The 26,801-nt window shown below is 37.2% G+C and overlaps 1 protein-coding gene across 7 annotated transcripts in view; it reads left to right on the top strand.

The window, feature by feature from the left end:
* The window catches only part of PAN3 (poly(A) specific ribonuclease subunit PAN3), a 120,573-nt gene that overhangs the window by 66,548 nt on the left and 27,224 nt on the right, over positions 1–26,801 (top strand). For 5 of the 7 annotated variants that reach the window (XR_006271139.1, XR_006271138.1, XM_043477554.1 and 2 more), the window contains 4 exons: positions 22,442–22,689; positions 23,908–23,964; positions 25,169–25,273; positions 26,078–26,135. Coding sequence is in view for 5 of the 7 variants with exons in the window: in XM_043477554.1 (XP_043333489.1) it covers positions 22,442–22,689; positions 23,908–23,964; positions 25,169–25,273; positions 26,078–26,135 (468 nt within the window). In the remaining 2 variants the exon portion in view is untranslated. The remainder of the gene's footprint in view (positions 1–22,441; positions 22,690–23,907; positions 23,965–25,168; positions 25,274–26,077; positions 26,136–26,801) is intronic. The other 2 variants (XM_043477555.1, XM_043477558.1) reach the window with 1 other exon arrangement.

The following is a 26,801-nucleotide window of genomic DNA, read 5'->3' as shown; positions in this document are numbered from 1 at the left end:
GTTTGTTGAACGTTTTTTTAACTTCATTAGAACTAGAGTCTCCGTGTGTTTTGAGGTGCTAAAACATTTTAAAAACCAATTAAAATATTTGTATTATTTTTAAATCGCATGTTTCCATTTTTTGTAACTACTTTGTTTTTCAGGTCTATTCAGCAGAATCACTCAAACCTGTCCAGGTTTTCTAATTGGGGATTGCGTTCTACATTAAAAAAATAAAATTTTACCGTTAAAAGTCAGGGGTCCCTAAGGATTTGTGGAAAAGGCCTGTCCATTGCCCTGTACTGTTGAGCCCATCCTGGATGGGGGCTGCCCTGTGCGTGCATGTGTGTGGGTACAGATGGTGATATCCCAGGGAAGATGACTAACAGTAGAATTGTAGAACCATAACTGGGTGGGGAGTGCCTGCTGGCTCTATTTCCTTCCCACTTGGGAATTTCAGGAAACTGAGGCAAGACATTAATGGCGCAGAGGGGGATGTGGCTGCTGCAGCTGGCTTGGAGACCTGTCAGGTAAGGCTGAAAATAAGTGCCAGTAGATACTGCCCTACTGCTTGGAGAATCCCTGGTTCATGTGCCCCATTAGCTTTGAGAGTTTCTTATTGTGGACTTCCTGTTTTCATCTTATGTATTGACTAACTTGTTCCTAACTCTGGGAGGTAAGGCTGGAATGGGAGTGGATAGGGCTTCCCGTCAGCTGTAGGCTCAGTGATCTACAACTGCAGCAGCATCTCCTGCTGTTTTTTTATTTTGTGTGTGGGGTGGGGGGAGGGTGTCTGCTTTCATTGTACTGGGACTTGATTGTCTTTGGAACATGGTACCAGTTCTTATACCAAAGTAGCTGTGTAGCTTTCAGCACATTGTTTGACCCCTGTGTTTTAGCATCTTCCTTTCTATAAGAAGATAATATTATATAATTTAAAGTCTTTCTAATCTAAAATTCTGTTACTGTTTTGTGACATGTTGATCACTGGGAGATAGATAGGTACAGTATAAAGAGACAGAAATGAAGACAGTGATGAGAGGTAGCAAAAGGGAGAAAAGTGTTTGATTTTTGTGCTGGACTTCAAAGGACTCTTAGAGGTATGTGGATTTCCTTGATGTAGTAGGTGTAAATAGAAAATCCCGTGTCCTCACAAGTGGAGCAAGGTGCCAGGGGAGGGTTTGTTTTAGTAGTGTAAGGTTAGGGACTGGGGTGAATCAAGTGTTGTAGAGGTTCGAAATGAACTGAGAGGTGGGGAGAGAGCATGTGTTGGTAGCTGCCCAGAAACATTGCTGGTTCTCAGCTGGAGGTGGGGAGTTGGAAGCCAGTCTTTTGATTTCCTTTGAGTCAAATAGGTTGGGAGCTTCAGGGATCATTTTTTCTATTTCCCCAGTCCTGTGGAAGTCTAACCGTTTGGCTTAATGGTGCACTATAGACACTCAGTGAAGAGAGAGTGTGAGTGTGGACAGAAGCACTGCGCTGTGTGTAACGTGTACAGATAGGAGCAGTCCTCTGTTCTTTAGGAAGGAGTGGAATGGTGGCAGCCGCTTTGATTGAATTTTCCCCGATTCTTCTCAGCCTGACTGATCATATTCACGTGTAACGTCATCTTTTTTCTTAACTCTTTTTGCCTTTTGGATGTGCAGTTACCCTAGAGTAGGGCATGTGGGCAGGGTCTAAGTAAAAGGAGAGGAATCAGTGGTGTATCCCTTTAAACTCCAGTGTACACAGGTGTGTAAAATCTAACTGTGAATACTAGCAGAAACTCAGGTATGGAGTATGTGTTGATGGTGGTCATATTTACTCCTGGATTTTTCATCCATGAATCTTGTACACTTGGATATGTGTGAAATGAGGCATTTTCTTATGATTTCATAAACATCTCCCATAGTTGAGATGTAGTTGTCCAGATTTTAGACTGATAATTCTATAAATGATAACTAGTAACTAACAGTCCCTTGTTGGGGGTGTACCTTTTAGAAAACAGTTCCCGATGGCTCAGTGGGTAAAGAATCTGCCTGCAGTACAAAAGACAGAGAAAACAGGGGTTCAGTCCCGGGGTCAGAAAGATCCCCTAGAGAAGGAAATGGCAACCCACTCCAAGTATTCTTCCCTGAAAAATCCCATGGACACAGGAGTCTGGGGGGCTATAGTCCAAAGGGTCGGACACAATTCAGTGACTAAGCACAGCACAGATGAGTAGGATATTAATATAAATGTCACGAGAATGCTCCCTCAGCCATAGTTACTCTGGGCCGTAATCTTATTGCCTACTGTTGTGATGTGGTAGGTAAATTGCTGAAACATGGCGATCCAAAATGTAATGACTTCACATGACAAAAATGTATTTTTTGATTTTGTAACAGTCTGGGACAGATGGTTCAGGTTTTGTGGGGTGCCTTCCTCCATGTAGATAAGGACCCAGGTCAAGTGGCTTCTAAGCGTCTGGTCTTCAGTTAGCTGGAAGTGGGAAAGCATGGAGAAGCCTGAGTGCGAAGTCATTACAGACAAGCCTGGAAATTGTCCAAAAACTTTCTCCACTGTGACTGTCCACCAAAATCCAGACTTTCATTTTTTTTTTTTTTTTTAAGTAGCTGGCCTACCTTCTTCTCTGGAGAAGACTCATTCTCCAGTCTTCTTTGGAAGCAGAATTTTAAGTTGATTCTGGTTATCTCATATAAATACATTTTGGGGGATTATCTTATTTGCATCATTTATATCTACTTTAGAGGAATCACCAAAACAGCTGCAGTAATTGGCTTATCTAGCATCATGGGAAATAGAGCTTTCTATCATACTTGAATTTTTGAATATAAGAAGCTTTATGGCCCTTGCTGTCAAAACATATTCTCAGGAATTTTTCAAAGAAAGATTTCCAAAATTTGTAGTTTCTGTTGCTTCAAACACAGCTAACTTTTCTTTTGTGACTGATAGTCAAGTTGATGTGCCTCAACTGGTTGTACTGAACCTGAATACATTCGCTACCCTTCAGGTGTATTAGAGTGTGAAGAGCAGTTTGCTGCAGTGTTACATAGTACTTGGGTTGTTCACCCTTTCCATTGTCCTCCTGCCTAGTTAGCTTCTGACTCCTTGCAGGTAATTTCTCTTGCTCTCCAAATCTGTTAGAGTGCCTGGACAGACTAAGACAAGTTTATTTGAGCCATGTTAGTATGTTCTCACTGGCTTTTTACTGATGACTCTGCTGGGCTGTTAGTATTCTTCTCTCTAGGACAGTGGTTCTTGAGTCACATCAGAATCACCTGGAGTACCCGTTAAAACCCAGCACCCCCTTGGTCCGGCCCCCAGAGCTGCTGAGTCCATCGGGTGGTCTCAGTGAGCCAAGGAGTTGTTTCCAGGTGATGCTGATTACTTTTCCGGGGACTCCACTTTGAGAACCACCGCTCTACTTGATGCTCTGAGCTACCTTCCATCCACTTTCTTCTTACAACTCTTTTCTTCTCCTGACCTTCTGCTTTCTTTAAATAAGAAAAAGACTTTGAGTCTAGGACTTGAATTGTTCCCTGTGAATAAGGTACATGGGGCTTTAAGTTATTCTTTAGCTGAGGTTAACTTTGCTTTTCTGGATCAAGTCTGTGTTGTGAGTAACTGAAGTTATCAGATAAGTAACTGCTGAATTAATTGTTACAGGAGTTACAGGGGTTCCTGAAACTCAGCCAAGATCACAAATACCATTTAAGTAAAAGCAGGCAACAGGGAGTTCTTCTACCTTAGTAAGGCTAATGGGCACAACTAATGTAAATTAATTATTCAGAATACCTGAAAAATGAATAGCACAAGTACTGTGGCTGTTTAAAATTTTAAACCCCTTAGAGCTAGAGCTAGTAGTCACATATCTTCTATTTGCATGTTATATTTTATTTTAATATGTATAAGATTTTTATGTAAAGATCAACTAAATTTATTAATGTTAAAGAAATAAGTGTTTATTGATTTAATAGCAGCAGTCTTGAAGTCAGACTTTTTCTTTTTAATTTGGTAATAGTTTTTATTCATTGGAAAGAAATTTAAAGTTAAAATTACATTGTTAGCTAATATTAATCTTATTTTTTGTGAATATAATTTCTTATAATCAGACACTGTCATCTTGGAGTAAGTTTATTGTTCATAACCAGTACAAGATAATTTATCATTATGAATGAAGCATACCATTTAGTCATAAACAGTCGCTGTCTCTTGAGAAGGAAAACGATTCTCTTGATCCAGAAGAGTTATGTTTGGTTGCTAACTTTGTCGCTAACCTCCCATTTTCTTCTGACTCTGTTTAAGTAATTTAAGTATTTGGATTTAAAAGCTCGCCACCATTGCAGAGGCTAATTTATCTGAATTAAATTATCTGCTAACTTTATAAGGTGATTTTATCAAGTTTGGAGACAAGCAAGTCACTTTTCTGTTTTTTCAAATATTTCAGTGATCCAAGTAAATTACTCAGTGTGCAAGCCAGAGGGTATAATTCTTAAAATTGTGATTCAGTTGTTTTCAAGGCAGGAATCTGGATAAGTTATTCATATTTTTAGAATTTAGGCACTATAGTTTACACTTAATCTAATATTTATTGAATTAATTATTGAAAACATACGCAAATGAGGCTCTTGATGAAGGTAAGGTTGAAGTTAGCCAAATGAAAGATTACTGTGTGTAGACATGGAAAGCAAAATAGTTGTGCAGACTGTAATCTCCATCACATATTATGTAAGAGTATGTGATTGATAAAACTCAGGTTAAATTCATGAACTCACAGTATTTCTTAAATTTGGCCAATGAGATTAAGTAAACTTTGTGAGGAAGCTTTAGGGCACTTGATAGTTTTACTAATGCTTACAGTGTTTCTAATATCCAGATAGTCTGAATACCTTTTTATCACAGATAGATATTCAACTAAAGTGAAGTATGATTCCATTGTCAGTTGCTGAAATTCTCTAGATATTGAGGGGAACTCAGAGATTGAAACTGAGTTACAGTTACATTGGTTGGGTCCACATAGCTTTGTTTTAAAGAGTATTTGTGTTTTTTTAAAAAATAAAGTATTTTGGAGTATATTGAAACTTGCTGTTTTTGTTATGTAATGTAATAGAGAATATTTGTAGTCTTAATCAAATACAGTTTTTAATAATTGAAATGTTACTGTAAATCAGTGAACATTTTTTACTTTATATTTTCCTAAAGTTAAAAATATGCTGATTCTTTATGCTTCTTAGAAGAATGAGAAAGAATACTTTATTTGTGATATCTTCATAATTTTTAGTTCAATTTTTTTCTTTTGATGGGGGCTTTAAAAGCAAGAATCAAGTTTCTTGTAGTCACTAATATATTAACAGGGTTTAAGGTACACATTGAAGGGTGGCGAAGGGTCTGTACCAACATTTCCCTGAATACTTTTAAAATATATGTGTTTCTGACCAGGACCTATCCTAAACCTGCCATTCCAGTTTCTCACTCAGATCCTTCCTTCCTTTTGCCTCCAGTTCTGCACATATCTGTTTTATTGAGGGGTTTTGTTTCTGGTACTTAACTCTTGGAAATAATTTTGTGTACACTTAATATTTGCAGGCAGTAACATTAGTGCCTCATGTGGGAAATGTTCAGAGAAACTTTTAAACAGATACTCAAACTTAGTTTTATCATTTAAGTAATACTATATTTAAATGAAAATCAGTGGAGAACATGACCCACCCCCTAAAAAAAGAAATGTTGTAAGAAACATAATTGTGTAATCTTTTTTGCTTTCATAATTTTGACTTTAAAGACTAATGTATAATAAGACAATGTACTATTGATTACATTCATGAAATATTTTTGACCATAACGGATTTATCTCATGGCTTGAAATACTAGTGCTTAAAAAAGCTATTAATTAAAATTATTTGCAAATTATCTTGGTTCAGTGTTAACCTTTTAAAGATTAATGAAGGATATGTACCAACATTTCTCAGGGTGCTCTTAAAATGTATGTCTTTCTCACCAGGGCCCATTCTAAACCTGCCATTCCAATTTCTCACTCAGATCCTTCCTTCCTTTTCCTTCAGAAGGGAAGAGTTCTGCAGAGAGCTGTTTTATTGAAAGCCTTCCTGGTAATTCTGATGTCCATTTCTGGTTAAGAACCAGTGCTTTAGAAGGTTTGGGGCAGTGGAGAAGCACTGGTCTTGTTACAGTGAAGTGAAACAGGAGTCCCCTCCCCTCCTCCAGTAACTTTCCATTCCATATGTTTATAATTAAAAGAAAATGTTCACATGTTGTCTTAAAAGGTTTCATGTTTTTTTTGAGTTTTGGTATGATTATTATGGAGCTATTATTGTCTGTGTGCACAAGAATGTATAGTTTCTATGTTATTAAAAAATTATAGATAGCAAGGATCCTAAACTATGTAATTCATTTTCCCAGCTTCAGTCCCTCCAAGCTAGCTAAGCCATATGAAAATTTCCTAATTACTTTAGAAGAATATGTCCTAACTTCCCTTGGTATGTCAGTTCATTTCAGAATTTGTTAATTCCTCTTCTGCATTTCATTTGCTGGGTTAAGGTTTTTTCCTTGTCTGAGCTTTTATGAAGTTGAGTAAACCTCCTGTGATGCTTAGAAAGATGCTTGAGCAAGAAATTTAAGACTCATCTTTGCTCATTTCCCTTCATCTTTACAGATAGTCCGTCAATTCAACCTTCATATTATTTATATATCTCAAATATATGTTGCCTCCATCTTAGAGCAATCCATCATTGCTTCTTTTTTTTTTTTCATTGCTTCTTTTATATACTTGTTTTGTCTGATTGATCTACCCTGCATTTCCTTTTCCATGTTAAAAGCAGAAGTCATCAGTTTATGGCTTACTAATTGTCATTGGAATAAAATCCAAGCCCCTTCCTGTGGTATATAATTTGTGTCTTATATCTCACCTTTCCTCTCTGTCCATTGTGTGCTCAGGTCCAGCCATGCTGGTCTTCCTCACATATGTCAAGCTTCTTTTGGCTCATGTTCTTTGTGTACGTTGTTTCACTTTGTTCTTTCCATGTAGGGTTCCTCCCCTTCTCTTAGGTGTCACTTACAGAGTGACTTGAAGTGTCACAGAGAAAAGGACCTTTGACTAATGAAAAGGAAATTTCCCATCATTATATTTCATTGTGTTTTCCTGTTTCCTTTTTAGAACTTACCACAGTTTGAACTTGTGTTCTTTATATTAGAATGAATGATCCTCTTCATTCCCACTGGGATATAAGCTGCCTTGTGGAAGGAACTGTGTCTAGATGCTTATTAAATATTTTTAGAATGGAAAGAATTGAAAATGACTACTAAATGACCAGCAGCTTTGTTTTCTAAGTGGAGGACCTCCTCTGGTGTATCCTGTTGAGGATATGTATTTGAAATTGGCCAGCTTTCCCTTCATCTCTGTGCTTTCCTCTACTTAGATGGCCCTTTAGTTTCTTGAGATTTTTCCTAGTTTTCATTGATTAGATCAAATGCCCCCCCCCGCCCCCATCAAAGCCATTTCTGTTTCACTAGTCATCATTACTGTCTTCTATCTCTGTGCTTCTATAATGTTTTCAGTATCTTAATGTTTTTAAATTTCTGTCTGTATGTTTTAGATGTATTTATTTCCTTCACCAAAGTTAAATGCTTCTGGAGGTATTTTTATCATTTTATTCACTATTGTGATCGCACATGGAGACCTAGAATAAACACTAAAACGGAAGAGTTTTCAGCACTGTAGTGGGCTTTATGTGTATAGTATGAACTTCACTAGATCAGAACTGGACCTTATTTCCTGAATTCCTGGAACCTTGCTCAGTGCCTGACCTCATGCAGTGGTTCCAGTAAGCTTTTGTGTGTATCAGTAGTTACAGATCAGCCCGTGGTGCTTTGAATGTACAGCTTCCTGTGTCCCCACTGAAGACCCGTGGGGTCAGAAACTCCCATTTTTGGAGCACTGCCATTGCCTGCATGTTTACTATTTCACAGGAGATTCTGACGTCTACTCTTTACTTTGAGAGGAAAATAAAAGTTCAAAATTCCAGAAAATTTGAAGGAAGGTGAGATTTTATCTGATTTGAGTGAGGGTATCCAGAATGAAGGATCATGGAACACCCAAAAGATGGGTTTTAAAGGATAGATAGGATTTCTTTAAACATTTGTAACACAGGCAGTTGAGAATCTGTGAAGTTTATTTTTTGTTTCCTATTTGTTTTAACCAGTTTATTACCATAATAGAGAATTTTTTCACTCAGTGAACTTTCAAAAAGTAATTCCACCTGAGTTAGGTAAAGACTGAACAAACGTAAAGAAAACCTCAGGCGTGGTGCTGAGCCATAGACTTGGAACAGGCTCCTGCCGGAAGACGTGTTACCCTCGAGTGCTGCCTGTGGAGGAGCACTCCGAGTCCGCGTGGAGGGACTAGGATGGGGAAGGTCTTTTACTGCCGGGCACTTTGTTTTTTTTAAACAAACTCTCTGTTGGTGTTCATGTGCAGTGATTCCTCATGAGAGTTGAAACTACTGTCATTAATTAGCTCACATGGATAGTTCCGTTTCTGTACCTTTGGCTCTCAGTCACTGCTTTTGTCACGGGGAGTTTCTTTTTCATTTATCTTTTCAAAGATGTATTTTTGAAGTTTGCCATTTGTGTGATGTGGAGAGCCAGCCATCTCTAAAATATCAGAGGAGTGCAATTTTGTTTTAAAGTTAAAATTACTGGGCAAGGTTCGAAAAAGGTTAGATTGGGCAGAAACTTGGGAAAATGAACGAAAAATGGCCCTGAGATAACACATCATGTCTTTGAAGTACCTGGTACCTCTCTCTCATAATCGTTACCAATTTTATTTGCCATTAGCACCCCCAAGGTTGGCACATTGTTTCTTGAGGGCTGTCAGGATGTGGGGAGAGGAGACAGGACTGGACAGGTGGTTTGGAACACGTCGATAGCAGGCACCTGGAGCTTAGCAGGCGTCGGAAACTCAAGACTTAATTACCATTTCTGCCCCTAGAGGACCCATGAGCCAAGAATACCAGAGCTTAATTAGGGCTTAGAACAGTGGTTTTCAAACTTTTTTTTTAAAGCAGCAGCACTTGTGAAGTCTGTATGTAGTCCCCAAACCTAAAATTATGTAAAGCAGATAAAACTGGCATTTACAAAATCAGACTTCTCTGGTGGTCCAGTGGTTGGGACTCTGCACTTTCAGTGCAGGGGACTCAGGTTTGATCCCTGGTCAGGGAACTAAGATCCCACTGGCCATGTGGTCCCCCCCAAAAAAAAATTAAATTAAAAAAAAAAAGATCGGGTTTATTAAACTTACTCATGAACTTATTCAGTGAGAAGAGAAAGTCTGTGGTATTTTGGTGAACACAGTAACTTGAAACTGGTGGGTGAAGAACAGTAATTAGTCTGAAACAGTTCTCAGTCTCCTTTTGTGTTTTCTATCATATAGTAACAAAAAAAGTCATGATTCACATGAATAAGTTGTGCACCCATTTTTTCAATTTTTTTCCGAGTGCATGTGCATTCAAATAAAGTTTATTGCAATTACTACCTTCCTAATCAAAGATCCGTGTATATACACAGGGGTGACAGGAGAGAGGGTCTGTATTCTGTATCGTCTCCATGAAAATACCTTAACGCAGCAGAAGTGTGTCAGTGATGATCTCTAGTGTGTTGAAAAATGAATTGCTAATTTGGACCTGCATTTGTGATTTTATTGTTGATTTACTAAAAGTGAAAAAAAGATAGATTCAAGTCAAGATTTTCACAGAGCCCTGACTCATTTTTGGAAGCTTAGGGTTCTGCTCAACGCAGTTTGGAACCCACTGGCACAGAGGTCTGCTTCTTGATGGGAAGCAGTCTGCTGGTACTCAGGAAAGCTAGAAAGCTGGAAGGGTTGCCCTTCTTCTCACCTGAACCACAGAACACAGGAATGATTGGAGTGGCTATCTGGTGAATTCTCCCAAGGATACTATATGGCAGGTAGCATTACATACAGTGGGTGTCTTAAGACTTAGCTCTCCTTTCTCTGAGAAAGGCTGGGAAATTGAGGAATGAGGAAGGCTTAAGACCAAACCAAAAAACCCCCACCACCTGTCAAATGCCTGTATTCAAGAAAGAATACAGTTTTGAAGACAGTGTGCAGTGTTGTATTGGCCATCTTCATGCCTCCTTCTGGAATCAGTCTTGAGTGTTGTGTTTGTTTTATGAAAAGCTTTTAACCTAATTCATGTGAAAGGACAAAATGATGTTTCTGAAGGTAGCTTGAGTTCTTTGGTTGTCTTTCTTACAGAGGGTTTTCCCCTCTCCATTACAACATAATTATTGTAGACAGAACACCCTAACTCATGAAGTGGAAAAGCCCCCTAGCTTTGTTGTGGTATATTTTGAGGTTCAAAGGTTGTACATACTGAGTTTTGATTTTAGAAATAATAGAGAAGGCAGTTCACCTTTGCAGGTCTTGAAACAGAACATGTTACTCTTTTTCTTTTAATTCAGAATATTTTCTCTGGCCTATGAATATGAGGACCTTGTATTTAGGGAATTAAGTAACATTTCACTAGCTTTTTATGTATGGCTGTAAGCAAAGCTACCCTAGATATATAGATGGCTTCTGGGTGGATGTATTTAATTCCCCCACTCACATATGCACGCACTCACACAAACACACACGTGCAAACATGCATATACGGAAGGCAGCTTTTCAAAGTTTAAACAAAACACAGTAATAGCTTTGGCTCTTGAAATACTTTCCACTTACAGTCCCTACAAATTTCTTGTTGGGTGAGAAACCCTATGGTATGGTTGATAGCTCTTCTGGTAAGCTTTCTAGTTTTAACATTTCTTATTATAACCAAGTTAATGCTTTAACCAAGAACTGCCTGTGGCATATGGATGCCTTCAGTTTATCAGCTACTCTTGTAGCCAAAAGGAAGTTGAACTGTTTTTTTGGACCCATTAAGTTGTCCTTTCCACTTGGGTGTTGAAAGAGCTTATGAGCAGTAGCTGTTCTGATTGTTGTTGGTTGTTTTCTCTAGGGAACAAGCTACCCTCTGAGTCAGCACTGGACTTGAAGATAAATCCTACAATTCATGAAACTGACTGATTCGACTAAAGGATGGATAGTTTGGGCAGCGTTGGACAGCTCTGAGGGGTCTGTTTGTTTAACTGAAGGGATTGTTGAGTTCAGCAACTTTTAATTCCCCTAATCATAAAGGGTTGCTGTTGTGAAAACAGGGTTTCTGAAGGAATCAGTTCTGGCAGTTAACGTCAGTATTCTTTTTGACTTTGTTTTCATTTTATCACCACACTTAATGAAATAATTCTTTAAAAGCGTCGAAATTTTACTGCTATTTGTTGCCAGCAAGAATTAGTATGCCCCTGAGAGGTCCACAGAGGGCCTTTACAATCTGTTTATGAATTGAAGTTATCCTTTTTGTGGGGTTCATACACATTTCTCGCCTGTAAACCTTTTGGCATTTGGGTTGTTTCATCTTTGCAAAGGTAGTTTGCATTTGTGACTTGAAACTCTGAGGATTAAATTGAACTTAATTTGATTAGCGTCTGTTTTATTAGATTAGTGAAAAATTTTTATTGTGGCTCATGGCTGATATTGTCATGTGATCTTGATAATTTGCAGTGTTTAACCTTAAAAGGTTATTGTTATTTTTTAGTCTCAATCTTCAAGGAAATGAGAATAATTATAATGTTGAATTAAATGGATTTTTTTTTTTAATGAAACATGAAGGTTTTAAGCTACAGAGAGGAAATTTCTCATATCCTAATATTCTGGGCCCTTATGAATTACACAGGAATACTGCGAATTGTCTTTTGGGAGGCTTTTAAAAACAGGGTGTGGCGTGATAAAGGAAATACTTCAACCAAAGGTGTGTGATCCATGTGGTAACAAATAACTTCTGTGGTTTGAGAGTTAAAGGATTATAAATATGTTAATTTTATTTTAATCATTTGATAGTTTGATTTAAAATGTATAGAAATAAGAGGCATTTTACTTAGTATTTAAATTGATTATAAAATATCTTTAATTGTTTAGGCTAGAAATGCACGTGATCATTGATCATGTCTGAGTTTGAAAAATTGGGCTTTAGCCAAGTGAGCTTTCATACATTTTAGCTTTAGGTTCATTAGTTGCATGAGTATTATTACCTTAAGTCTGGTACTTTTGATTAATAAAATTTTTAATCAGTTTTTATAATTATCTGCAAAGCTGAATTTGACTGAATGATGGAGTTTTTATGGGGAAAGAAGTAAAGACTGTAGAGACTAGTATTATCTTGGCTTTCACATACTAATCCTGTTGCTTTTTGGATAGTGGGGTTTGTTTTATTTTGTACAGTCTGTTGGAGGATTAGATCCACATTTAACATACAGACATGCCTAGGTGATGGTTGTCTCAGATAAATATTTACTTAAGTCCACTTTTTTTTTTTGCCTTAGCGATCAACTTTTTATTTTTTATTTTTTTCCATTTATTTTTATTAGTTAGAGGCTAATTACTTTATAATATTGTAGTGGTTTTTGCCATACATTGACATGAATCAGCCATGGATTTACATGTGTTCCCCATCCTGAACCCCCCTTCCACCTCCCTCCCCATCCCATCCCTCTGGGACATCCCAGTGCACCAGCCCCAAGCACTTGTCTCATGCATCCAACCTGGACTGGCGATCTGTTTCACACTTGATAATATACGTGTTTCGATGCTGTTCTCTCAGTTCATCCCACCCTCGCCTTCTCCCATAGAGTCCAAAAGTCTGTTCTATACATCTGTGTCTCTTTTTCTGTCTTGCATATAGGGTTATCGTTACCATCTTTCTAAATTCCATATATATGCGTTATTATGTCCACTTTTAAAGTTTTCTTACCCGAGTTTGTAACTTAAAATTGATAGTAAAATGTTCCCAAAACGAAATTTAGCAAAATATTTACTTTTTAAAAACTTGGAATACCTTGAAGGATTATTTATTGCCATGTAGTCCCTGGATTCTTAGATGCCATCTCTCATAAAATGCACCCTGTCAGTGTAATAATAGCCTTTTGAGGAAAGGGAAGAGAAGTTAGTATCTAATGATACTATATAATGACATAGAAATTGACATAGATAATGACATAGAAATTTTAAAAAACTTTTAATAAAGAAAAAACATTTAAACTTCTGTATTGCTGCTGCTAAGTCACGTTAGTCGTGTCCGTCTCTGTGTGACCCCATAGACGGCAGCCCAACAGGTTCCCCTGTCCCTGGGATTCTCCAGGCAAGAATACTGGAGTGGGTTGCCATTTCCTTCTCCAATGCATGAAAGTGAAAAGTGAAAGTGAAGTCGCTCAGTCATGTCAATTAGCGACCCCATGGATTGCAGTCTACCAGGCTCCTCCGTCCATGGGATTCTCCAGGCAAGAGTACTGGAGTGGGGTGCAATTGTCTTCTCCGTCTGTATTGCTAGGATTCTTCTAAAACACTCATTAGGTCTTTAAAGTCTAATTCTAATTGTCTTTAAACTGAGTCACCCTTGTCCTCAGCAGTTCTACACAGCTTCGTATGACTTGTTTCTTCTTACAGTACCTAACTGTTTAGGATTGATGGTAGAATTTAGAGGCTTACTCTAGGAATCCAGAAGCTTTGCACAGATGAATGCTTTAAACCTGGTGTACCATCCTCCTCCTCTTTAATATTTTATGTGTTCTGATATTTGGCAATTCTTCTGCCTTGAATCACATTTCCTTCTTATAACTTTTTCTTCTAGGTGCATTATTTTTTTATGACCTTTAGGGATTTAAATTTGGGTTAAACTCAACAGCGTGGAGTACTGCAGTGGGTTGTAATAGCGCTCAAGGGACCTAGAGTCTAGCTTCATTTCTACCTTCACTGAGTTTATGTGCCCAGGCTCTGTCGGGCACCAGTTATTTAGTTTGTAGAAAGAGGGGAAAAGCTTGGTCTACTTCTAGCTTAAAAATTGGAAATTGTAAAACATTCTCCTCAAAGCATTGGCAGTTAATGAAGTAGATTCCTTTTTATCTTTAAGTAATTGTTTAAGTGTGACTTAATGGAGTGATTATCATTAAGCAAAAATACTAAGGATTTTTGAGTTTAGGATTTTTAACTTGATGTATTTTTATTTATAAGGCAATGAAAATGATAACTAATATTGATATAAATAAACATATGCTTAAGGTTATTCAAAGCATAAAGTTAAAAGAAGCTTTTTAAGGTAAAGTTATTAAGTATTCAAACAACTTTTCTTTATTTCTTAATTAAATACTGTGTCATGGGGAAATTTAGTGTATATCCAAGAACATCACTTTTAAAGAGCTATTTTCCCCTAAAATCACCCTTATCACTTTAATAAACTTAAACTTCAATTGATTGATAATGTTTTCTTTGCCTTTCAAATTGCCATTCAATTTTTAAAAACTTATCTATTAAGATGTTGAATTACAGTGTTACCATTTAAAGGTCAACATATATAGTATGTGCTCTGGGTATATATACATTTATTGTAGCTATAAATATCTTTCAGAATTGAAGACTATTTCTTTAGGCTACTTTCCAGAATTAGAATTTCTGTGGCAAAGGCTGTGCATAGTTTTTGTTGAAAGCGGCTGTTTTTTTATAATGTGTGCACCAAACCATGGTCTGGGTGGGGCTCAGGGTTACTCTAGAAGTCCAACAGTTATTTACTGAGAATAAAGATTTGTTTTATATACCTCTAATTTTTAAATAAGTAAACTTTTGAATCACTTCTATAATTTTAGTGTACTAAACAAATGTGCCAACTAATGATACCATACAACCTTTTCTATTTATTAGTAGCTGAAATGTCATTATAAGCCACAACATACATATTTTCTTTTATTGTGTATGTTTAGATAGTTCAGATACTGAAGAAAAGAGCTGATAAAACACATAAGTTCAGCTCCTTTTTATATGAGCTAAATTTAATTTTTCTTTGCTGTATTTCCTAGCCATGAGTGTACATCACTAGTTATATAATTTATCTCAGTATGTATGGGCCATACATAAGTCCATTGCCCTAACTTAAAGCTTACTTGTTTTTCCTTGAGGCATATATTCAGAAGTGAGAAACACGTTTGCCCTGATATTTCTCTGTAACAGTATTTACCACAGAAAAGTGGTGGCTGTACTGTAGGAAGACAGCTCAGGATATCTGTGCAGAAGTGAGTTAACACAGCAGGCTGAAGACTGCTGTCCTCAGCAAAGCCTGCCTGCAAGGTTGGCCCTAGGCTGGCGTCTGGGACCTTGGGGTTGGCGTGTTCCTGCTGTTCCCTAACTGATGAGGGTGGTTTCCTGTGCCTAGACCCTTTGTGCAAACACTGGTTTGTGCTGCACATGTGCTTTCCTTCCGAGTGTGTGGGATTCTGGTGGGTGCTAGGCAGAGGGTGTTTGGGTGACCAGTCACCCATGAGGACCTTGGTTGCCGAGTCTCTGGTGGGCCTCCCTGAGCAGATCCGTTACAAGTGTGTTCCTGGAGGAGGAGTGACCCCTCACAAGGAAGAAAGTGTAAAGAAGCCTCTGGTAACCCTCCTAGACCCTGTTCCCCTGTGATCTGGATGTGAACATGCTGCTGTGGTCAATCATGGTCCCGAGCGCAACTCTGTGCCGAGTCCTTCCAGTTTGTCTGCTTCTGAACGTGGGCGTGGTCTTATTGATCCCCAATCAAGACACTTTGTTCCTGAATTTACTAGAAACTGTAGGGATTACATTTTAGACCAGTTTATTTATGCAACCGTTGTTGACATCATGTGGAGAATTTAGCGCATTTCTGACGTTATTCTATAGCTTTTTAACATTTTACTTTAGGAAGTTCTGTTCAGTAGACTAGAAATATTCTTCTGAAATATTCAGTAGAAATCTGTCCTGCATATAGTATAGCTTCCTAGAGTATCCTAGGGGTTTGTTTGACAGGATGGATGCATTGCAGATAACTCCAGATTTTTTACTGTCAATGATTACAATTAAACACTTACTTTGAACTCACTTTCTCCTTCTGCTAAGAGCAGCTAGTGATAGAAATGGACTAAGAAGTAAAGCTTGTTTCTGAATCACTGAGGAGCAACTCGGGGCAGGAGGGGCAGAAAGTGCTTTGAACTCACTTTTGGAGTTGACCTTTTATATCCATCTTTTAAGTCATCATAAGCAATATCAAGGAAAAGGATTTATTAATTTGTTGCATGTTTAAGGTCCTGTTAGAATTTAGGAGTATAAACTTTTAGTGTCTGTTATTTGAGCTGTCACTGTGCACTGTTTTATTTGGGAGGGGATGTGATTGGGGACTTTGGTTTAAAAAAATCCATTAAGTAAGAATTGTATCTTTAGTAGTTACTTTGGTTTTTTGTATTCCTGGTTATGATCTTACAAATTCCTTACTCTGATTTTCTCTTAAATGAGGCCCTGTTTGGGGTTTAAGTTGGCCCTCTTGTTAAGAAGATGATGCTTCCTCTGTCTTTAATTCATTCATCTGTTCAATATGAGATATATGTGATTTCTAATCGAAACCATTCTCCTTTGTGTAGCCATACATGACAGTTTATTGCTGAGGATTTAGTTTGGTTATTGGAACTTTCATAAAGTTAAGAACTTGAGTTACAACAGCATCCACAATTTTAGTTAAAATGCTAGTGTAATCTGGATTTACCCAGGGTGCATAGATCTGTAAAGAGTAGTGCGAGGATACTCAGATGGCTGTGTCAGAAGAATGCCCTTCATCTCAAGTTCTTTCAAATTCTTCTTTCTCTTTCGCATTTGCTTGTTTGATGTTTACTTTTAAATAGGGACTTTTACTTTTACATAGGGACGACTGGCTTCTGTGCTACTTGACAGCATGAACTCTTGCTTTCTTCTCCCAACTTCTTGTTATGCTCAGATAATTCTGGTGGTGGCACTCTTCATTTCCTGATCATAGCTATTACTGTACCAAGAAGAGGAAACTTCCACCTCTTTCTTTCTTTTTGACAAATGTATTATGTGCTGACACTGTGCCATTGAGGGTGTAGTTGGAAATGAAGAGAGGATTGAGGCATAGTTCTTCCCTACACAGAGACAGTTTGAATTGTGTGCTCCTGGCAGCAAAAGAGAAAGTACAAAATGCTGGGAATAATTTTTAAATACAAGCATCCAGAGAATTTTTATAGAGTAAGAAGATTTTTCAGAAGATTGACCTAGAATTTGCTGTGAGGATGGGATCTAGAGAACTCATTTATGGCAAGGAGTGATGTTGATGAGGGTACCAGAGGGGAGGGGACAGCCTTGAAGACTGTGGATCTGTGAAACAGCCGGGCACCTTCAGGGAGTTGTATTTAATCTTTAGGTGAATCGAAGAGGGTCATTAAGATTTCAGTATGGTCTTTCTATCCATGACCATGGGCTCGCTCTCCAGTTCTTTTTTCCAGGCCTTTTAAAATACCCTCAGCTGATAAAGAATCCGCCTGCAGTGCGAGACACCTGGGTTCAGTCCCTGGGTTGGGAAGACCCTGGAGAAGGGAACGGTTACCCACTCCAGTGTTCTGGCCTGGAGAATTCCATGGATTGTATAGTCCATGGGGTCGCAAAGAGTCAGGCACCACTGAGCGACTTTTACTTTTTTCCACAAAGTTTTATAATTTTTAGGGTTTTCTCTCTCTCTTTCACGTGATTGTTATTGTGATGTGAAACAGAAACAATCAGTTCCACCTGATTGTTTGCAAGAGGTTTGTCTTTACTGACTCTGTTCAGAACTCTTGATTACTACTTCTTGAGTGAGGATTTCTTAGTTCTTGAAAATCCCAAAGCTTTGCTTTGAATGTTGCTTCTCCAGTATTCTTGGTCTTTTTTTATACTGGAAACTCACCTACTCATTCTACCTTTTGTGTATCTTAACCAGTCTTCTATATTTTCTAACCTTTATTTCTAGATTCTTGTCTGGTTTACTTTTCTTGTCTTTTATTATGTCTACTTTTCTATTTAATCCCTCTTAAATTTTTTTCTCCCTTTTTAATTTTAGTATATGTGCTGCCAAAGCGAGCACTATTTTTTCTCCCTTTAATTTTAATGGTTATGTTTTTTGCTCTTATAGAGTCTAGTTTGTTCTGTTTAAGAACAAATACCAGGGGTATGTGTGTGTGTCTGTGAGTGAGATGTTTGTCACTTTTTTTCATGACCTTAGTCATTTTAGCTGTAGATTTAAAAAAAATCTCCTTTATAGGTTTCTGTTATCTGGGATTCATTGTTCTGTGGGTTCTGATTCTCAGTGCGTTGATCAAGTATTGTACACACATGATTCTTGGAGTTCCTTCATGTGGAGTTATTTTCTAGAGAGAGATCGATCTCTGTGTGTTTCGTGTTGTAGAAGTGTTTTTTGAAATAGTTGGTGTTTGCTTTATCCAGGTGTCCATTGCCAGTGCAATTTAAGTTTTATACTTATCCCTCACCAGGATCCCCAACATGGAATCTCCTGGGGATTTTCTCTCCTGCCCCAGTGTAGGGTACAGGGATTGGGTTTTCATTTCTCTTGACACCACCCCAGCCTTCTCCTCAGACAAGACTACTACCTTTTGCTTCTGTGGGTGGGTAGGTAGAAGTTTTCTCCTCCAGTAGGACTGATGGTACAGCTTTTCCAGACTCCTAGCTTTACACTGGAATTTGAATTTCGTTCTCCACATTTTATGTGCTCAAGGCCATGTTTCATATGCCATTGTGAACATTAAAGCCTCAACTTGTAGAGTCTGTATCTGGCCTAGGATCTGATTTTCCAGAGTTCCCACGATACAATCTCTTAATTCATAATTTTGCCTTAATTTCTCGCTCTTGGAGTTACTGTTTTTATTCTATTTCAGCTGTGTTTTAAAATGTGGATATTATATTTTATCTCACAATTCTGTGTTCATAATTTTGGTTGTGGTTGAGGAAAGATACTTATTTTAGCATTATCTTAAATGGATGTTTGTATTTAAGACCAAATATTCATTTGGTATATATTAATATTGGAGCCATTTACTTAATGGATTCTGTCATTATTTACAAGTCTTTTTTGTTTGTTTTCTTGGAATTTTCAGGTATAGAATAATGTCCTCCAGAAACACTGATACTTTTACTTTCATAAGTTATGCTTGAACTTTTTATATCTCCCTTTATTTTGTTAATTGCTCTAGTTAATTCATCCAGTGAGCATTTCTGTCTTGTTCCTTACTTTTATTTGAATTCGGTACTTCTAAGAAGGATTTTTTTCAAATGTTCTAAAGCAGTTAGCTTATCATAACATGACGTAAATATCTAAGTTTGTATATTCACTTAATAAGAAATTATAGTGTAATTATTATATATAATGTCACCAAGATATCATTTTAGGAGTGAATTACAAAATAATGCAAAAAATAAATACACAAATGAAAGATTTTTTAATTAGCTTATTGTTTTAAATCAAGATTTTCATTCTTCCAGATTGTCTTTCATGGTATCCTCACTCTCTTGCTGTATTTGCCTAAGTGTTCCAGTGACTGAGTACTAATTATTAGCAGACTGTTGTAATAGCCACAAGTAGCACCCTGCCTCCACCCCACCATATAAGGAAAGATGGAACTTACAAAGGAACATTTACATGTGAGAGAGATGAAATGAAATCTGTTCGTTTCACCTCTGTTTTTAACTGCTCATTTCTGTAGTAATGTTCTGCTGCTTTGTGCCATCTATAGTGTTGTATTGGAGAAGGAAATGGCAACCCACTCCAGCATTCTTGCCTGGAAAATCCCATGCAAGGGAGGAGCCTGGCAGGCCGCAGTCCATGGGGCCTCAAAGAGTCAGACACAACTGACGAACTTCACTTTCTTTCATAGTATTGTATGTGAGTAGTTAGTATTGTATTGTGGTTATTGTCTTCATGAAACCAGACAGAAAAACTCTCACCAAGCAGATAATATGCATATTTTACTCAATTCTGTACCATGTTGGTAAAACATTTTGGTGCCACAAAGCTTTGCCCTTTGTGACTAGATTTGATGTTTCTGTAGTTTAGAAGTTAAATTTCATTTCTAGCTTCCCATACAATTTAGTTATCTTGTACTGCTTATGGGCTGTGATACTTGTTACTATTGTGCATGTTGTCTTTTGTATGTGTTTAAATAATTCCAGTCAGCCTCTGCTCAGATACATGAACTCAAATTTCAATACTGAAACTTTGTAGTGGAAAGTCACAAAATTAAGAGAAGTCTTGTTACTTACATCTGTTAAATTCTACTAGTTTGTTTATGATTATCTTTTTTCCATGTGTTTAGCCTTAAAGAGAGATTCTATGTTTTGTTTCACTTGTACCCCTATGTAAGACTTAGGGGTTGGACACCTGTATTGGATATTGGTTAAGAGTACAGGCTTTGGAATCAGATAGACCTGAGGTTGAATCTTAATTCTTTTGCTTAATAATCTATATTTGCCTTTACAATAAATTTTTAAAAGTTATTAAGTTAGTTTCTTCCTCTGTGAGGTGACTATGATATACCTACCTCACAGGGTCTTTGTGAGGATTAAATAGGCTGGTGTTTGTGAAGCACTTTGTTTAGCACCTGACATATGGAAAGTGCTAAAGAATTGGTAGCTGTATTTGTTGCAGTTTATTTAATTCAAAGGTAGTAAACAAATTTACTCTTTAGTGACTTGGCCAGCTTTATAATCTAGGAAAGGCTTAGAGATTAGCTTTAGGAAAACTATCTAGATGCGTTTCATACTCGATAATTGGGGAGTAGTTATCTTTTGAAAATAATCCTCCTAATTTTTACAGTATGTACTAACCTACAGTTAAATGTATAATATACAGAGTTAGAAGAAAACGCAACACTCTGGAACAGTTTTTTTTTTTTAATTAAGCCTATATCTTAATAGTTTGGTTTCCTTATAAATATATTTTTAAGAGTTTTAGATGTTAAGACATATTTGGAAAGTCTTGACCAGTTTTAATGTCAGTCCAGTAGACATTGTGTTAACAGCAGAAAGAGTTAAGTTGAAAGTGTGGAGACTTGGGTTTGAGGCCTGACTTCGCTATTGGCTACATACATTTGTCCTTGGTCAGATAAAAAAACCCCATGTCTAAATTTTGATCTCTCCTGTGGTGCTTGTGACCTGACCTACCTCACCTAGTTGCTCAGAAAATCAGATTTCATAATTGTGTCAGGACTCAAAGTACAGAGGGCTATCTAGAGTAAAGATAAGTATTATCTTAGTTCTCACCTTATTTTTGTTTACCTACATCTTTTCAAAGAACAGTGTTGATGTTTTGTGAATTCTTAGTGTTTGAAATTCATACTCCTGCTTAATGAATCATATTTTTGTGACCAGAGGCATTTTGGTAACTTTTTCCTTGAATTGTGAGATGGCCTATTATCCTGAAGGTGAAGAAGGTTTTTAATCATTCCCCAAATAGCCAAAAGATCATTTCTGGATAAACTCCCCCCCCGCTGCCAAAAGTGTAACTGTAGCTCTAGAAACTATTTTCAGTCTGCTCAGAACTGATCACCTCCATTAAGCCTTTGATGAGAACTCTACCTGGTTTTACTTAATTTGGATTCCATTTGCATTTATGCATGTAGTTTGCAGTACATTGGTTTATATTTGAGTGTTTCTGTGAGTCATTTTGTGTCTTCCCCATGTGATCTGGTCTTGCTTCCTCAGCTAGCCTGGAGTCTCCTCAAGGGTGAAGACAGTTGTCCTTCCCCTTTCTTCACCGTAGATTCATGATAGAGGATGCTCTGCATACATTGCTTTCTTACTCGTGTTTAGGTAAAACTTGCAAGAACAGAGTAATACCAGTTGGCCTAAGTATGCATCTGCAGAAATTTTATTTGTCTACTATAGTGTATGCTTATTTAAAGACAAAAGGCATCAAAACAATACACTTCTTTATTTAAAAAAATACAGTATTTAAGCTGCCATGTATTTCAACTAGGACTAAGTTTTCTTTTGCTTTTTCAAGCCATTCTGTTAAATGTATTTGGCCCAAAGAAATCTAATAAATCTCATTAAGTAGCTTGATTTTTTTGATACTAAATCATTTTAGGAAATGTGGTGATTGTATTGTTAATAACCACAGTTGTAAATGCTTCTTTACAAGAAAAGAAATTTTGCCTTTTATAAAAGACTTTAATAAAAGGCATAATTTTATAGTCACAGTTATTTATAATTTTTCAATTAAATTCATTTATTAAGTTAATAATTTTTATTGTTTCTCATGTAAACCTTTATATGGAGGAGACTTATTCTTACAGTAAATTTCCTGATTTATTTGGAATTGACTGTTTTTGAAAAAAAGAAATTCTTTACATTTGCTTTAATCAGAGCTTTCTCTAGGACAAAATAAAATTGTCTTTTTCTTTGTACTTAAAGAATTTTGCTAAAAATGTTTTCTTCCAAACAAGTATTTGCAAACAAGTATTTTAGTTTTCAGATTTTTTTCTCTAAACCCAGTTTTTGCTCTTCCATCTACTTTAGGAATGTCACTGTCTGCTGGATCCTCCCCTCTTCACTCCCCCAAGATCACTCCACATACTTCTCCCGCTCCCAGAAGAAGAAGCCACACTCCAAATCCAGCAAATTACATGGTGCCTTCTAGTGCCTCTACGCCCGGAAATAATCCTGTTTCTCAGACACCATCTTCTGGTCAAGTGATCCAAAAGGAAACCGTCGGTGGAACGACGTACTTCTATACAGACACGACTCCAGCACCTTTGAGTGGAATGGTATGTCTGCTTTAAACAAGGGAGAAAAAAGAGGGCCCTTATAGCAGCTCCTTATTGATGAGAGAGATGAGGAGGTTACCCCCTCTTGTATCTTTTTACTGTGATGTGGAAAGGTAACTCATTTCTAAATCAGATGATAATTCTAATCTCTTCTTACTTCTTCAAAGTAATCTGTTTCTACAGTAATAAAAACTCTTGGGTTGCCATTAACTTCTCCAGGGGATCTTCCTGACCCAGGTATTGAACCCAGGTTTCCTGCGTTGTAGGCAGATTCTTTACCATCTAAGCCCCAGGGAATCCCAATAATAACTCTAGTTTTGGACAAATCTGGTTGTATTTAGATTATATTCACACTCTTAATACTTTATAGCACATCTTGCTTTAGGGGCCCCCTAGTACTTGTGCCAGCTGGGATTGCCATTTGCTGACCCTTGTTAATAAGTGTAGGTAAACTCACCTCTGGTGAGAAGTTAGAGAAGTCATTTCTTAACAGTAGTGACTGAAAGCAAACTGATGGTCAGGACTTGCCAGGTGAGGCAGTGATTTAACAGCTGGAACTCAGGATGATGGAGCACATGGTAATAGGAGGGCTGTAATGTGGGTCACTGGTCAGGAAAGAGGAGTTCAGGGAGCCCTGCTGAGAGGTAGGGAAGGGGCCACCAAAGGACTGCAGGGAGAAGAGGGGGAGGGGCAGAGAGGGATGGTCATGTTCCATAAAGTGTACCTTTTCAGTTTTGTAATTTTGTCCATGTTCAGAAATTATTTACCTATAGAAAAGTAGTAGTAGATGAAGCTCTCATGAGTAAGAATGCCAGATTCCATTAAAATATGAAAGCTGGTCTACACCGTAAACTGGACAAAATCATAGCTGATAGACTTATATGAAAAGTGTCTTTGGATTTTAGTAAGCAATCAGATTTTGATCCCGTAAATTAATGATTTATTTTGGTTGATTACATTTCATATTTTACTGAAAGACAGTTTGAGTGGAAAGAGAACAGATTTTTATTTTTCCTCTTTTAAGAGTCCTAGTTCTGCCTTCGTGTTGTGACTCTTGAATCTTAGTGTCTCTGAGACTGATCCCCCAACTGTAAGTGACCACCGTCTGAGAAATAAATGTGAAAACATTTATGGAAATACTTGTGAATCATGTGAAATGCTTTCTAAAAAGTAATTAAGCAGCTAATAGTTTTTTGTTCTGTTTTTGTTTTTGGTCAGAGATCTTTCAAAAATTATCACAGAACAGCTTGCCGAGCAGAAGGTCAAATAATTGAGGTAGAGTAGAGACTTTCCTTGGTTCTTTCAAGTAAGAATTCCATCAATGTTTTGCTTTTGGGGAGGGGGTTATTATATTTCGTAATTACTTACATTTTTATTTTATCACATTTGTAGAAAAAAGTTCAGTTTAACCTATAAAGAGATTGTTATATCACAAAACTATCTCAGCTGTTTCTGTGGATATTATACATGGCACGTTTTCACAATGATTTTACCCTTCAAACAGCTCTTAAAAATACACTCCTGGTAAACCTGAGGTAGTTCAGCCCAACTGTACTACCTGATGTGAGGAAACCATGGCCAGGGAAAGGAGGCACTGTTCTCCTCGCAAGTGTAGTTAAAGGAAACCTTTCAAGTATTGCAAAACCACTTCCTGCTTGAGATCCAAAGCAGAACAGTCATCTGAGGGCAGCGGAAGTCAGCTGAATTCATTTTTAAAAGAGAAAAAAAGGGTTTGTTGCAGCTTTAAATATGAAGGGATAAAATAGAAGATATTTTAGGGTGTACTCTGATTTTGTGCTGTGGACCAGTGGAGGGAAGGAGAGGCAGAGGAAGATGGGAAGAAAGCAGGGTGGTGGGAAAAGCCCAGTTGGAAGGATCAAAGGCACGAGGCTGGCAGCAGAGTTTAGTGGCTTTGTTGTAGTTTGGTTGGAAGTTACATACTCTGTCGCATCCTTATGTTCACCTCCACTGCTGACCCAGAGGATGCTGGTCCTCTTTCCTTTTCTAGTCTGAGGTGTTAACAAGCATCTAGATAACTCTTTGTTCAGTTTGGCTGCAGGAGGCCCTTCCAGAGGGCAGTTTTTTGGGCGGCCAGGGCAGAGTTACTCCATGCTCTGACTGTTCCCAAGCACTTTTAGTATCTACTTTCTTCCTCTCTTCCAATTGCCTTTAAAAAATACTTCCAAAAAACTACTTGTGCCTCTCATTGGAGGTAAAATCTTACCATATCTGAGGAAATGACTCCTTTGTTATTAGAGTTTAAAAAATTGATTATTCCAATAAAGATTTTAAAAATGAATTCATTTAGAAAGTGTGCTGATAACAGCTATTCTCTGAGGCCTTTAATTCATTGTCATATAAAGATTAAAACTAACAATTTATCACTGTCATTTAAAGATTAGAACTTTATCACAGTAATGATAAAGCTTATCAGTTGAGAAAAATTGATCATTCTGTTTTCCCCTTCCCTGTCTTTTAGGTATTTCCCAATTACCACATCTATCCTCCAACTGCACCTCACGTTGCTTATATGCAGCCGAAAGCGAATGCACCTTCCTTCTTCATGGCTGATGAACTGCGACAGGTACGCTTTCAGGGTTCAGAGTGGAAACACTTGATGTCTGTAGTTCTTTAGCAAAGAACTGGAGAAACAACAGAGCTCCTTTCAAATTGTATTATTTAATTAGATGTGCTGTACTGAAGCAGATAGAATTTATGAGTTCTAATTGACATATTTATTTAAGGAAACGTGTTTTTCAAGACAATTGCAGGTAATACAGAACATAGACTAGCTATTTAAGTGGACCACCGTTTTGCGCCTCACGTCCTGTGCATCGAAAAGCCTCTGAAGTATATAAAATAATTTAAATGGTTTCTGATCTCTAAACAAATTTTTGCTAATATCTGTAGTTGTTAGCTAATAAGTAGTTTGGCCTAGAAACGAACCTCATTTTAAGAAAGCTCAAAATTTTCTACAAAGTAGGTTTTATAAAATAATGTAATTTTGTTGTTGTTAAACAGGTATTACTTGATATGTAGGATTTTATTTTACTCTTAGATCCTCAGAAATCGTTTTATTTCACAGAAGTAAGTTGCACCCCCAGAATATTGTTTGTGGAGTGAATTATTGACCACAGAGCTAACTGTAGGCTCTGAGTTGTAACACTGCTACTTGACACTGCTACTTGAAACCAACTAGAGTTATGGGCAGGCCTAGCTGGGACTGGAATTTAGACATCTTACCAGTATTGGAAATGTCATTTCATGATACCAGTATTGACAAGTGCACATGCCAAAACTATTAATGGTTATGCTATTCAGTTACAATAAAAAGTCCATATTTCAGAAGCTGTGTTTAGATATAAATAAACTTATTTTCTTTTCTTAGGAGCTGATAAACAGACATTTAATAACAATGGCTCAAATTGATCAAGCGGATATGCCAGGTAAAATGCAAGTTGATTGATCCTTCCTTTTAAAGGAGAGTATAATCCTTACGTAGTTCCATGGTTTTTATGCCTTAAGCCAGCTAATTACTGTTTAATGAATATATTTGTTTGAAATCTAGTTAAGAATTCCAAGATGCCATTGGTCATCTAGTGTTTTTCAAATAATTCTACATGTGACAAGATTCTAGTTTATCCAAAAAATAGGCAGTTTTAGAATTTCCACTGTGATTTGTCTCACTGTGCACTAGAATGTTATTATCTTTTGAAACCTGACAAAGTATAGGTACTTAAGTAGGAGTGGGAGGTGATTGTTATTATTATTAACATTGAGACTGTGGCATGCCTATGTACTAAGGCTTTCTGTGTGTAAGTTTTTTCTTTGCAAAGCTCCTGTGGTGTACTTGCTAATATTATCACCTCTGTTTCACTTGTGAGGAAACTGAAGGTAACAGGCAGGTTAAGTAACTTGCCTCTAAGACCAGTGGCTAGTAATTGTCTGACCAAATCAGGGTTTAAACCTATATTTTTTTTGGCTGAATTGTAGTGTTTCACAGAGTGCATTAAAATCTCTTTCCTTAGCTTATTCTGTAAAGGCAAGATTAAATGTGGCTTTATTTAGCAAAACTTTATAAATAATACAGCAGAAATACATTTACTGTAGCA

The sequence above is a fragment of the Cervus canadensis genome, chromosome 9 (genome assembly GCF_019320065.1).
Source record: "Cervus canadensis isolate Bull #8, Minnesota chromosome 9, ASM1932006v1, whole genome shotgun sequence".
NCBI lineage: Eukaryota > Metazoa > Chordata > Mammalia > Artiodactyla > Cervidae > Cervus > Cervus canadensis.
This window is presented reverse-complemented; position numbering and strand designations above follow the sequence as displayed.